Below are 14,600 nucleotides of genomic sequence, written 5' to 3'. Positions count from 1 at the left end.
GAGGCCCAGTACACACAATTATGCCGGTTAACCATGCCATTTAATTTAAACTGTCTCAAACCACACCACTTTGCTAACAAAATTCTTTTCATCTTCCATCTCCACATTCATGCTCATGGTCATGGAAGCATGCAAGGAAATCAGCTCTCTGTTGAAGCAAATTTTGTAGGTGAACAGAAGCAGTGTGTGGTGTGGAAAAGTGCATATCTGTGGAACTTGTGCCAGGGTTCAAGTTGAGACCAGTTTTAAATCGATATTGTTGTGTATATCAGAATAATATTAAAAATGGGTAGTCATCCTAATAAAACTAGCAGCGGTTGTGCCAGCAGTGGTGTCAATGAAATCGAACAGACAGTGAGAAAAGCACTGGATGAAGTCGTACTCTCCGAATGCTTCGTGGACAGTATTGTAAGTGCAGTGGTGAGACAGGTGACGGAAATTGTGGTGAAAGAACTTGAGCATAGTCTCCAGTTCAATGTCGAATTGGTGATTGAACTAAACTAAAAACTTGACTGCCGCGAAAGAGAAATAAAACATCTCAAAGAAGAAGTTGAGGCGAAGTGCGACTCCCTGGAACAATACCAAAGGAGGTCAAGTTTACGTCTGTTTGGTATTGCCGAAAGTGAGGGTGAGAACACAGAGAACATTGTTGTGAGCCTCTGCAATAAACTGGAGGGCAAGGTAACCAAAACTGACATTGACAGGAGCCACAGAGTAGAACCGAAGGTGCCTGGAAAACCTCGGCCCATCATTGTGAAGTTCATGTCGTAATTCTGAAGGCAGCCATCATTGTTCATGGACTGAAGAACACTTGGACTGATCACGGGGATGTCATAATTAAGTTGGCAGATGGTACAAGGCGTCGTATCAACCGCATGTGTGATTATTCCTAGATTGTAATCTGCAAACATCACTACCCATCACTACATCAGTACAGAACTACATTCGCTTTTAATGTGAGTACCAAAATATTGTCTTCCCTCGCTTTCATAGTAGGAATACACTACAGTTAACTAACACACACACACACACACACACACACACACACACACTCTCTCTCTCTCTCTCTCTCTCTCTCTCTCTCTCTCATAGCCAGTTAGAACCCTCTAATGTAAAATTTAGACTCATTTGTGTGATTTACGTTGTATAATTTGTCTGTAGTGTGTTCTATCATTGTTAATTAGCTTTGAATTGTATTTAACCGTAGTCCTCTCATTAGTCCTGTTTTAGTTTTACTTTCTGTTCCGAAGTTGGCATACCTTTTAACACAACAAGGACATGCTTTCGACGACTGCAGGCCTAAGCGCATTCCTTTAATTCCATCCCCTTACCCCCTGTTCTGTTAATGCTCCCTTCACACACATAGCTGCTAGAGCAAACCCGGGTCCTCTTCCAGCCGCTACTATCTTGAAGGAAACTGTGAAGCAATTTCCGAGGGTTCTATGTCATTGTAATGTGCAATCTTTGCTCTCCCAAACATGCATGGATGAAATGCATGACCTGTTTTCTTCGCGTCATTTCCATGCAGTTCTTATGTCTGAAATGTGGTTAAGCAGCAAATGCCCCAGCTCAGGTGTTGACATGGGCGAGTACGTCCTTCTATGAAATGACCGCAAGGGTAAAGGCGGTGGTGGGGGGTGTCTGCTTATGTTGCCAGAGACCTCAACCCTCAAGTAATTAGCCATTCACCTTCACAGTATGAACGTAAACCGGAGTTTTTGTTTGTAGAGATAACAGTGTTTAGAGCGAAATGCTTGCTAGGAGTGGTTTACAAGCCTTCGAAAGTAGGGTATTTGACCGAGCTTGAGACTGAAATACTAAACCTTCTGCCAGACTATGAACGTGTTATTATAATGGGAGACTTCAACACAAATTTGTCAGTACCGCAGCTTCAACTTGACAGTTGCGTAATATTTTTGAAGCATGTCACATGACCATTTTACCCCTCGGACCAACCCTTCACACTAATTGCAGTCACACTCTTCTCGATCTAATAACAACAAAACAATTCAGCAAAAGTTCTACAACATGGACATACAGCCCCGGGACTATCTGGACATGACATAATCTACCTGTCCCACCAATTACAAAACCCGAAACCAAGGACGAAAATATTATCATTCAGGGACCTCAGATGAATTGACGCAGACAAATTAGAAGATGATGCTCTTTCCATGCCGTAGATGGAGATAAATTGCACCGATAATGTAGAGGAAATGGTTTCATCATTTAATAACCTATTAACACATCTCTATGAGCGGCACTCCCCAGTGCGTACGGGGAAAGGTTCCAGAGCTCTAAAGCCGTGGATAGACGACAAAATTCATCACTTAATGGCTCAACAAGACACTGCTCATAGACAATACAAACACTACCCAATGGAAGTGAACCATCAGACTTATAAAACACTGGGTAATAAAACTACCTCTAAAATTTGAAGCACTAGACTACATTACACCCATAACTTGATTAGACCTGATGTACGCCCTGCAACGATGTGGAAATGTATGAAATATTCTGGCATCAGTAACCAGGAATCTAATGAAGAACTAAATGTTAACGTAGGTGAATTAAACGATCATTTCATCTCACCAACGGGAATTAATCCAGTCGTGAAAGAGAAAACAATTAGTACATATGGTAATACGCCATCTCCACACAGAGATAAATTTTACTTCAGTCACGCCACACTGCAAGATGTGATTGACTCAATAATACGCATCCAGACCAAGGCTAGGGGCGTAGATAATATAGGCCAAGAAATGTTCATGAAAATTCTCCACCACATCATTTCTCCATTGGTGAATATCTTTAATTATTCACTGCAATAGGGGACTTATCCAGAAATATGGAAAATGGCCATAGTTCACCCACTTCCAAAAATAAGACTGGCAAAGGACGTCAGCGACTATCGGCTGATTGGCATCTTACGCATATTGTCAAAAGCTTTAGAATTCATAGTTCTCAAGCAGATTACCAATTATCTTACTCAGCACAATCTCCTCGATATCCGCCAGTCCGGCTTCAGACCGAGATACAGCACTTGCAGTGCATTAACACATGTGACTGATGACATAAGGCAAACTATGGACAACAAACAATTGACAGTTCTAGCGTTATTGGACTTTAGTAAAGCTTTCGACACTATTAACAGAGACATACTTATATCCAAATTAAATAGTTTAAATTTCTCCGCGAGTGCACTCCTGTGGATCAGTTCTTATCTCGCTGGTCGCCGGCAGTGTGTACTTAATAACAACAAGGAATATTCAAAGTGGCGTACGGTTGACGTAGGAATACAACAAGGATCTGTACTAGGCCCCCTATTTTTCTCGTATAAATGGCATAGCTTCTGGATTAAAACATTGTAAATACCACTTACATGCAGATTATTTTCAGATATACGAAGGTTGACCAAATATAAATGGGATTTTTGTTCCTGAACATCAACAGTTGGTAGGATTGGCCCAGCACTTCCTAAGGAGTGGGGAGAGCATTGTACCGCACCTAGTGTTTTCTATACTTATTTTCCCAGAATGGGCTTGTTAGTCTATTCCCTGATACAGAATTCACATGTCTGTTATTCGGTAATGATAACTTTTCTCTGATTTGACATCTACCTCTTTCACGGTTAGACAGATGGCGCCTCATGCCGCTATGATTTTCCAAAGCATTTCTTTCAATTCTAATTTGTTTGCTTTACTCTCTGAGAAAGAAATGCCAGCCTTAATAAACAAGATGGACAGGCTGTATTATGAATCGTGTTTCATTTCATATAAGTGGTATATTAAGAAAGATTACTATTTAACATACGTGGCTCTCTGCCTGGAGCTAACGTACATGATTGATACATATGGACCTTTTTCCAGGTATTTATTTATTTCTTTACTTCCTTTGGGTTGCCACAACTATGCTAAGCTAGTGTTCATTGTGATCCCGGTTTTGTTCTTTGTTCCTTGTCTTGATTGTGGAGAACTTATATTCACTGTTCCCTTTTCATATTTTACAGAATATACATTTACGTATCTGTTCCTACGTAGAGACGAAAAGGTAGCAGCACTAACCCGTTTTAATTTACGGGTGTGTGGTGCCGTTTGATTGCGATGTATTTGTATTTGAGACCATGTCTCCTGCAATGTTTTGGTTGAGCTCATATGACGACGTGTATTTAATACGCTACTTAAAAAAAATTAATATTCGCTACCATGAAGCGATATGAGTACGTCCCATTGCGTATTTGTGGTTAGACTATTGCTATGAATGAGCATTGCCTTGTATTGCGGCTGCCCTGATATTTGGATCTGGACTCTCAGATCGAGCTTATGGACCTTGAGTCACTTATCTCATGCTACTGCGGTTTTGTCGCGGTGTGTCTTGAATCTGTATTTATATTGCCTTATGCGTCTGGTCTCTAGGTGTGCTTGTATGAATGCGTAGTATGAATGTCGGATTTGTGTTATTATTTTTTTGATACCTTATGTATGTTACTTTCCGTTTTTCTGATATGTGTGTGTATTTGATTGCTTTACCTCTATTCCTGGGTGGTTTAGCCATTTTATTTTTATATTTCAGGATCTGGTATTAATGTTTTTCATGCCGTCTTTGACAATGTTTATTTTCTGTGTGGGTATGGCAACGCCCCTTGCCTTTTCTCCATGTTACGTCTTTGGGGGTTGTAAAAAAATTTGTTGGCTGATGTGCGTCCCTTTTTTTATCTTTAAAACTTCCATGAGGAGTTACTCTGTGGGGATTGTTGTTGGTGGTGATGCTTTGAAAAAGAAGAGAGTTTTGCCCTTGTTTTATCCAGGGACATCGTATTTGATTCTCGGAGATATAATAGTTTCCTCCTTCACAAGAGAAATGTTTTGAAGTAAATACAACATACCTTTTGTTGGTAATGTCTGAATATATGAATATCATTTCTTCCTATGTACCCATATAAAAGGGAAGTAAGTGAGGAACTCTTTATGATGGTTTCTGTAGAAGTAAAAGGCTTCTATACTTGTTAATGAAAATGCTATCCTCCATGAATATGTATGTAAGTAACATTTATATTCTTTATGTATCCTTTGATTTGTGTTTTGCTCATCGTATTCTCTGCATCAGCCAGTATTATGAAAATAAACTCCAGTCTATGTTAAAACTATTTCTGTCTTGGGTTCTTGCCTTTTATGTGTGATTCATTTATATAAGTGGCCCGCGTTCAGCTCCTGGTTGTCATTTAGCCAGTTTCGAGTTTCGACCCATCCACATTTTAAAATCCTCGGGGTAGTGGGTGGAGTTGGTAGGCAGAGCGTGGTCTGGTGGAAATGTTTCACCAGAAGGTTGAATTTTGGTGAAGCAGAGCTGGATTCGTTGTAACCCAGACTTTTCTCATTTTATATCTGTGCATCGTAACCCAATATTCTCATATTTTCTAATTATATTGTTTCCTTGTGTGTGTATTTTGTTACGTCCTGCACGTAATTTTCGTGCCATTACCTTTAGCTTCCTTTAGTGGTGTGTTATACTTTCCATGTGTTGTCACACTCATTCAAACTGAAAATCATGGAGAAAGAAAGTGAAACTGTCCCAAAAACTTCTCCCAGGGTTGAATACATGAGTCTCATGCCATGACTAACAATTTTACTTCTCCTCAATCATGTACAAACTGCAGTGATAATGATAGTAGTAGGATTGATTATGATGGTAATGCACTCTTCCCTGATTCTGACAATAAGGTATTGGACCAGACTTCCCATTCGGTCGCGACTAGTTCGTCCTCTTTAAATTCTGCCTTTGACGTTGTACGCAAGTGGAATTTAAAATTCTCCGGTGAAGAAAGGGGTCTTTCTGTCATTGAGTTTCTGGAAAAATTAGATGATGTTGCTGCATGCACCTTGTTGTCTTTAGATTCTTTTGTATCAGTTATTCCCGATATGCTGGAAGGTTCTGCCAGCAAATGGTTTGTTGTGCAAACACAAAATTCTATGTTGGTCCGATTTTGCCAAAGAAATAAAAGTAAGACTCAGCTTGTCCGATATGGACTTTATACTTATATTTTATACAAGCATGAGGGTGCGGTAAAGAATTTTCCTGTTGTATTGAACTGAGAGATCATACACCCTCCCTTCAGTTGTTCTCCTCCCAAACTCACTGCCATGAGGAAGTGTGTTAACGAATTGTTAGAAAAGGGAGTGATAAGCCCATCTAAGTCACCTTTTAGGAGCCCCGTCTTTCTAATTCCCAAGAAAGACGGTACTTTATACCCAAGCAAAAAATTCTCAGACGGACTCAAGGCCGAGAAGAGTCTATCGATGATTACGCCACGGGCATTCTAACCTTGTTCAATCGCCTAGATATCAGGGTACACGAGTCCGAAATCTTCGATACTTTCTATCAGAATCTGGCCCCTCAATACAAGTTATCTATCAAACGTTCTGAAGTAAACTGCATCGACGACATTATAAGTCTCGGCCGTGAATTTGAATCAACTTTACAATTAAACAATTGGTACCAAGCCCCACCTCCTCCCAACAAATTTTTCCCTTTCCTGATGAGGCTTGCTGCGTTTGTCCCAAAGCTGTCTCCTTTGCTAGATCGCCCACCCATGGTCAGCATCCTAGAAGGCCAGTTGAGTATTTAGACTTGCTTCGCTCCTCTGATCGTGTAACCAGCGCCCTTCAGTGTCATATTGCGCCTAGTCGTTAAGGCAACGACTTCTGTAAAGTGTTGGAATTGCGGAAAAGAGGAACATATTTCTAGAAATTGTAGATCTAAGTCATCTCCAGTATGTTATCAGTGTGGTCTAAGAGGTGTGCACCGAAACATCTGTCCTAGATGCAACGGAAATCAGGGAAACTAGCTTCGCACCAACGTGGCGGCCCGTTGTTGGTGTCTAGTTGTAACTCAAATCGTAAAATTTGTGGACTCCCTTCGTCTTTGCCTTGTTTCTTGTGATTCGTGCATCATGTACGCCCTTTTAAATACTGGATCATGTAGCTCTTTTGTCGACCAGTCCTTTGTTGAAGGGATGGTGTTAAAATACATACATACATACATACATACATACATACATACATTATCATTATAGACTGTTATGCCTTTCAGCGTTCAGTCTGCAAGCCTCTGTGAATTTACTAAACGTTGCCACAATCGTCGATTTGCAACTAGTGTTGTGGCCTCATTTAGTTCTATACCTCTTATCTTTAAATCGTTAGAAACCGAGTCTAACCATCGTCGTCTTGGTTTACCTCTACTTCTCTTACCCTCCTTAGCAGAGTCCATTATTCTCCTAGGTAACCTATCCTCCTCCATTCGCCTCACATGACCCCACCACAGAGGCCGGTTTATGCGTACAGCTTCATCCATCGAGTTCATTCCTAAATTAGCCTTTATCTCATCATTCTGAGTACCCTCCTGCCATTGTTCCCACCTGTTTGTACCAGCAATCATTCTTGCTACTTTCATGTCTGTTACTTCTAACTTATGAATAAGATATCCTGAGTCCACCCAGCTTTCACTCCCGTAAAGCGAAGTTGGTCTGAAAACAGACCGATGTAAAGATAGTTTCGTCTGGGAGCTGACTTCCTTCTTACAGAATACAGTCGATCGCAGCTGCGAGCTCACTGCATTAGCTTTACGGCATCTTGATTCAATCTCGCTTACTATATTACCATCCTGGGAGAACACACAACCTAAATACTTGAAATTATCAACCTGTTCTAGCTTTGTATCACCAATCTGACATTCAATTCTGTTGAATTTCTTACCTACTGACATCAATTTAGTCTTTGAGAGGCTAATTTTCATACCATACTCATTGCACCTATTTTCAAGTTCCACGATATTAGACTGTAGGCTTTCGGCACAATCTGCCATTAAGACCAAGTCGTCAGCATAGGCCAGACTGCTTACTACATTTCCACCTAATTGAATCCCTCCCTGCCATTTTATACCTTTCAGCAGATGATCCATGTAAACTACAAACAGCAAAGGTGAAAGATTACAGCCTTGTCTAACCCCTGTACGTACCCTGAACCAAGAACTCATTCTGCCATCAATTCTCACTGAAGCCCAATTGTCAACATAAATGCCTTTGATTGCTTTTAATAATCTGCCTTTAATTCCATAGTCCCCCAGTATGGCGAACATCTTTTCCCTCGGTACCCTGTCAAATGCTTTCTCTAGATCTACGAAACATAAACACAACTGCCTATTCTTCTCGTAGCATTTTTCAATTACCTGGCGCATACTGAAAATCTGATCCTGACAGCCTCTCTGTGGTCTGAAACCACACTGGTTTTCATCCAACTTCCTTTCAACGACTGATCGCACCCTCCCTTCCAAGATGCCAGTGAATACTTTGCCTGGTATACTAATCAGTGAGATACCTCGATAGTTGTTGCAATCCTTCCTGTTCCCTTGCTTATAGGGGGTGCAATTACTGCTTTTGCCCAATCTGAAGGTACCTTACCAACACTCCACGCTAATTTTACTAGTCTATGAAGCCATTTCATCCCTGCCTTCCCACTATACTTCACCATTTCAGGTCTAATTTCATCTATTCCTGCTGCCTTATGACAATGGAGTTTATTTACCATACTTTCCACTTCCTCAAGCGTAATTTCACCAACATCATTTTCCTCCTCCCCATGAGCTTGGCTGTTTGCAACACCACCAGGATGATTTCCTTTTACATTGAAAAGATGTTCAAAATATTCCCTCCACCTCTCCAGTGATTCCCTGGGATCTATTATGAGTTCACCTGAATTACTCAAAACACTGTTCATTTCCTTTTTCCCTCCCTTCCTAAGATTCTTTATTACTGTCCAGAAAGGTTTCCCTGCTGCTTGACCTGGCCTTTCCAGGTTATTACCAAAATCTTCCCATGACTTCTTTTTGGATTCAACAATTATTTGTTTCGCTCTGTTTCTTTCATCTACATACAACTCCCTATCTGCCTCGGCCCTTGTTTGGAGCCATTTCTTATAAGCCTTCTTTTTACGTTTACAAGCTGCTCTCACTTCATCATTCCACCAAGATGTTCGCCTTTTCCCATCTTTACACACAGTTGTTCCAAGGCATTCCCTGGCTGTTTCTACTACAGCATCCCTGTATGCCACCCATTCACTTTCTACATCCTGAACCTGCTTAGTGTCTACTGTTCAAAACTTCTCACTAATCATATCCATGTACTTCCGTCTAATTTCCTCATCCTGGAGATTTTCTACCCTTATTCGTTTGCAGACAGATTTCACTTTCTCTACCTTAGGCCTAAAGATACTTAGTTCACTACAGATCAGATAGTGGTCTGTATCATCGAAAAATCCCCGGAAAACTCATACATTCCTAACAGATTTCCTGAATTCGAAGTCTGTTAAGATATACTCTATTATGGATCTGGTACCCCTAGCCTCCCATGTGTAGCGGTGAATAGCCTTATGCTTGAAGAATGTATTCGTAACAGCTAAACCCATACTAGCACAGAAGTCCAGCAAACGCTTCCCATTCCCATTAGCTTCCATATCTTCCCCACATTTACCAATCACCCTTTCGTATCCTTCAGTTCTATTCCCAACTCTCGCATTGAAATCGCCCATTAGCACTATTCTATCCTTGCTGTTTACCCTGACCACGATGTCACTCAATGCTTCATAAAACTTGTCAACTTCATCCTCATCTGCACCCTCACATGGTGAATACACGGACACAATTCTAGTCCTAATTCCTCCAACTGACAAATCTACCCACATCATTCGCTTTTACGTGCCTAACAGAAACTATGTTCCGTGCAATGCTATTCCTGATAAAGAGCCCTACCCCAGACTCTGCCCTTCCCTTTCTAATACCCGTCAAGTACACTTTATAATCTCCTATCTCTTCCTCGTTATCTCCCCTTACCCGAATATCACTTACTCCTAGCACATCCAGATGCATCCTCTTTGCTGATTCAGCCAGTTCTACTTTCTTTCTTCCATAAGCCCCATTAATATTGATAGCTCCCCATCGAATTCCATTTCATTCGCCAAGTTGTTTCCAAGGAGTCCTGAAACTTGTCCTGAAACTTATATGTCTGCCAATGGTCATCGTGTACTTCCGATAACACATATCAGAACTCATTTAAAGATTCACAATTTCTCTTGGGACTTCATTTTCGATCCTTCTCTTTCCGTTTAAAATCTAATGAAAATTTCCCTTTTGATTATCTTTTCAAAGAAAAACTATTGTGTGTCCTATCAGAGTGTAGCCCCCTTGTCAATCAATGCGATTTATCTGAAAGTCAAGCTCTCATCCTGAATAACCTTGTTGAAGAATTTCCTGAGGTACTCAAGGCGAGCACCTTGGGACTGGAATTTTAATGTTGTTCCAGGTTTGACCGTTCCACGTGCCAATTTTGACATATGGGAGTGAGACCTGGACCATGAGGAAAAAGGATGAAGCAAGGATTCAGGCAGCTGAATGAGATTCGTCTGAGCAATGGTTGGCAAAACAAGGCAACATAACATTCATAATGAGAACATCAGGGATATGGCTCAGGTTGGCAGAATGCAGGATAACATAACTCTGCGTGGACTCAAATGGTATGCTCACATGCGAAGGATGGACCCTGATCGCATACCCAGAAAAATGTATGATCTGCAGTTAAAATATTCAAGACCAAGAAGGCAGCCAAGAAAGCGATACACAGACATGGTGAAAAACAACATTCAGCAATGAGGAGGGGACTGGGACAGCATTGAAGAAGGAGAAAAGTACAAAGACAGAAGTTGGAGGAGGGGCTTCATTCGCCGACCCTTCATATAGATGGAACGACGTGGGATATGTATGTATGTACTAAAAGCCTTACAAACACCTTTTTTCTTGAAATTAAATTGTTAATAGCTAGAAATTGTGTGCGTATTTTTTCCACAGTAGGGTGCAATCCGTTTGTTAAGCTGGTTTTGGTTTTACATGTGTAAGAAGTAGTTGTATTGTGTTCTTCTTCTTCTTTCCCTTCTTTGCTGAAATTTCTTTTCACATTTCACTTCCTTCAAGCATACTTGACAATAGACGACAATGCCGTCAGTTGAATAATCACTATCACCTGACACCCACTGATTTAATAAATACTTTCTGATGCTCTTCTCTTTAGGCATTTTGAGTAAAGGATATGCAAACTATGAATAAAGTAACAAATTAACTGAAGAAACTCCTTACAAAACTAACCCCGTCGCTTAAGTGTGGCCAGTGTCCAGTATTTGGGAGATAGTAGGTTCGAACCCCACTATCGGCAGCCCTGAAGATGGTTTTCCGTGGTTTCCCATTTTCACACCAGGCAAATGCTGGAGCTGTACCTTAATTAAGGCCACGGCCGCTTCCTTCCCACTCCTGGCCCTTCCCTGTTCCATCGTCGCCATAAGACCTATCTGTGTCGGTGCGACGTAAAGAAAAAAGAAAAAAAAAACTAACCCCGGTCTAGTGGCTGCCAAGATGGTGAAAGGACTTGAAATAGCCAGCCAGCATGCTTGCATAAAATACTGTTATCTCATTATCTGTTTCTCAGAAAGTTGCTTACAAGGGATGTATCTAGGAAACCCACAAAATATACATCTACATATGCATTTTCAAAAATCCAGCCCCTAATGATGACATTCCTTGATTTAGAAAATTGCTAAGTTTGCCCAGAGCAAAGGTTTGGAAAACAACTGATAGAATATGTATAAGTAATGTACAAAAATTGTTGCAGCAGTACAGATGTGGGGAGGACAGAGTGGTTATGGATGAAATTGTGAAGGAGACCAAGGCAAAATATAGATACAGGGAGCTGAATGTAATACTGTTTGCAGATGATATTGAAGTGTGGGGAGCAAACAGAGAGGAAATACAACAGCAACTCGATATATTAAGTGAGATTATCAAAAATTATGAAATTAGAATCACATGGAAAAGAGTAAGGCAGTGTTGTAACTAGTGGAGAAAGGGAAGGAAGGGAAGGGAATTTTAAAAATAAAGCTAACAAAACCTTGATTGTGGAGAGCTACAAGATGCAGGGCTGAACATGGAGATCAGTAAAAGGATTCAGCAGGAAAATGCATTCTATCAGAGTATGAGAAACCTGGTGTGGAGAAAGGAATTACCTATGAAATGTAAATAGGTGATGTATAATATGTACCACCGCCCAATACTGACATATGCAACAGAGAACTGGACACTGATAAAAAGACAGGAGAATAAAATCCAGGCCAGTGAAATGACATTTTTAAGAAGAATGATAGGAAAAGTCAGAAAGGCCAGAGTAAGAAATGGGAATATCAGGAAAGAAATCCGAGTGGAGGAGCTTTACAAGAAAATGGAGAGGAATTTAGTTAGATGGTTTGGACATGTTAAGAGGATGGAAGAGGGAAGCTTGCTGAAGCAGGTGATGGAGACCCAGATAGGAGGGAGGGTAACTGGGAGATTCAGACTAAGTGGTTGAAAATAATCAAGAATAGTATAAGAAGAAGAAACTTGGATTAGAACACAGTTAAGGAGGAACAATGGTAGTTAGACAGAGGTAGATGGAAAGGTGCCATAAACATCCCACTCTGACAGAAGCTGGATGAGGGAAATTTTGTATGATTATGATAATGAATAGTTGTTATTATATTTCTTGTATTGATATTTATTGTGAAGTTGTTCAGCGTGCCTCCTAACTCTGTCACAAATAAAGGAATTATCTGTCTCTCTCTACTAATAAGAAACATTAAAAGTTCTTAATACGTAGACTTTCATGACCACTAAATGACATCATACTACATAATATTGGAGATGTTAAGTCATGTAGTACTTGTAATATGCTGATGCATTTTGAACCTGCAACGAGGATCATCTTCAGTGGAATAACAAAGATTTTATTGGCAGCTGTCTCGCCATAGTAGTCAGGCTCAAGATAGAGAGACCCTGTTAGAAATGCAGTTCATTAGTTCATTCCAGGGCCAATCAAGGAGAAAGATGTTGACAAGTTGATCTACGCAGTATATAGCTGTCCCTTTTGTTAAAATTATTTAGGTATTTGGCAATTTCTATCGCCTCACAAATGATTCTAGGTATAAAATGTTTCTTTTTACAATTGACAGAACTTGCATAAAAAATGATTTGATGGTCATTATGTATGGAATGTTCTGCCACAGCAAACTTCTCTGGCTGGTAAAGATGTAAGTGCCTGCGATGGTCCTTAACCCTCGTTGCTACCTTCCTACATGTTTTGTCAACACAAATTGATCCACAGGAGCAAGGAATAATATATATATTCCAGCACAGTTTAAACCAATAGGATCTTAAACAGATCGCAAGCTATTGCTGATGCTATCTCTGACAGATCACACGTATGGCAAGAAGGCCAGACTCAAAGAATCACATGATATTCTCTCTTTTGGCTTAGGATGTACTTAGAATCATTCATGTGGAGATGGAAATTGCAATGGCTATATACTGGGTAGATCATAGCTACCCTCTATAGTTAACTCGTCAACATCTTTCTCTTTGACTCTGGAGGCCCTGGAAAGAACTACATTTCTAATAGGGTTTCTCTGTATTTAGTTTGGTTACTATGGAGTGACAGTTGCCAATGAAATCTTTGTTATTGCTCTGAAGATGATCTTGCTTGCAGGTTCGAAACGCATCAGTATATTATAAGTACTAAACGACTTAACATCCTCAAAAAATTATGTATTATAATTAAAAGTTCTCCTTATCCAAAATAAATTGTGCATTTTGCTTGCATATTTTTAAGACTGACCTTCTAACGTTCTTAATCACTCTCCACATAAATAAAATGTGCAGTGATGTTCGGAAAAAGGGAATGTTTGCAGGCAAAATTCATACCATCCATTTAATGTTCAAGATCTGTTATAATGGTATAAATATTTTTTAAATTTGTTTATTTCTCAGGCAACAGATGACAACTACCAATTCCGAGAACCAGTGCAAAAGCCAATTGCTCCACCATATGCAGAATCTGTGGCGTTGAGAAGAAAAGCAGCTCTAGATAAACCAAGCTATCCTTCAGGATCAAGTTGACCAATTCAGACAGACTTGCCTCATCCCTTAGCGAGTTCAGTGACCTCATTGAATCTTACATGAAATTGCAGCCCAATATTTTTGCTGTGTATACTTACATCTGTATATTAATATTCAAAGAATGAAATAAAACAAATGGAACTATGTCCTGAAAAAAATGGCTTCTTCATCCACAGATTCAAATACAGTGTTCACAAAAATAATGTTGAATATGATTTGAGAGTTCTGCCAGAGGTTTTAATTTGCATATAAAATAAAATAACATTTCTCTATATTTTCATTCTTCACTGGCAGCATCCATTATGTAGTTACAATAACAATTCTGTGAAAAAGTTATTTAAGTTTCAAAATTCCAAGTAGGGCTACTGTACTTCTCTCTTTGATACACAGTAAATAAATATGTTTAATTAGGCTTCAGTATAATATTTAATTAAATACTGAATTTTACTGTTGTTTCTTATCCTAAATTTGTTCTACTGTACTGGTTTATTAAATGCATATAAGTTTATCTTTCAGGTTCCATGCTTAAAGTGGGGGAAGCTTTGTTCTGCAGTTTATTATTATTATTATTATTATTATTA

The 14,600-nt window shown here is 39.8% G+C and overlaps 1 protein-coding gene across 2 annotated transcripts in view; it reads left to right on the top strand.

Annotated features, from left to right (window-relative positions):
- The window catches only part of LOC136876320 (tRNA (cytidine(32)/guanosine(34)-2'-O)-methyltransferase), an 86,181-nt gene extending 72,004 nt beyond the window's left edge, over nt 1-14,177 (top strand). For both annotated transcript variants that reach the window (XM_067150167.2, XM_067150168.2), the window contains one exon: nt 13,891-14,177. In XM_067150167.2, the coding sequence (XP_067006268.1) occupies nt 13,891-14,019 (129 nt within the window). In that variant the 3' untranslated portion in view covers nt 14,020-14,177. The remainder of the gene's footprint in view (nt 1-13,890) is intronic.
- The last annotated feature ends 423 nt before the right edge of the window (nt 14,178-14,600 follow it).

Source organism: Anabrus simplex, chromosome 6 (assembly GCF_040414725.1).
Source record: "Anabrus simplex isolate iqAnaSimp1 chromosome 6, ASM4041472v1, whole genome shotgun sequence".
Lineage (NCBI taxonomy): Eukaryota > Metazoa > Arthropoda > Insecta > Orthoptera > Tettigoniidae > Anabrus > Anabrus simplex.
Note: the sequence above shows the minus strand (reverse complement) of the source record. Positions and strands in the feature narration are given on the sequence as shown.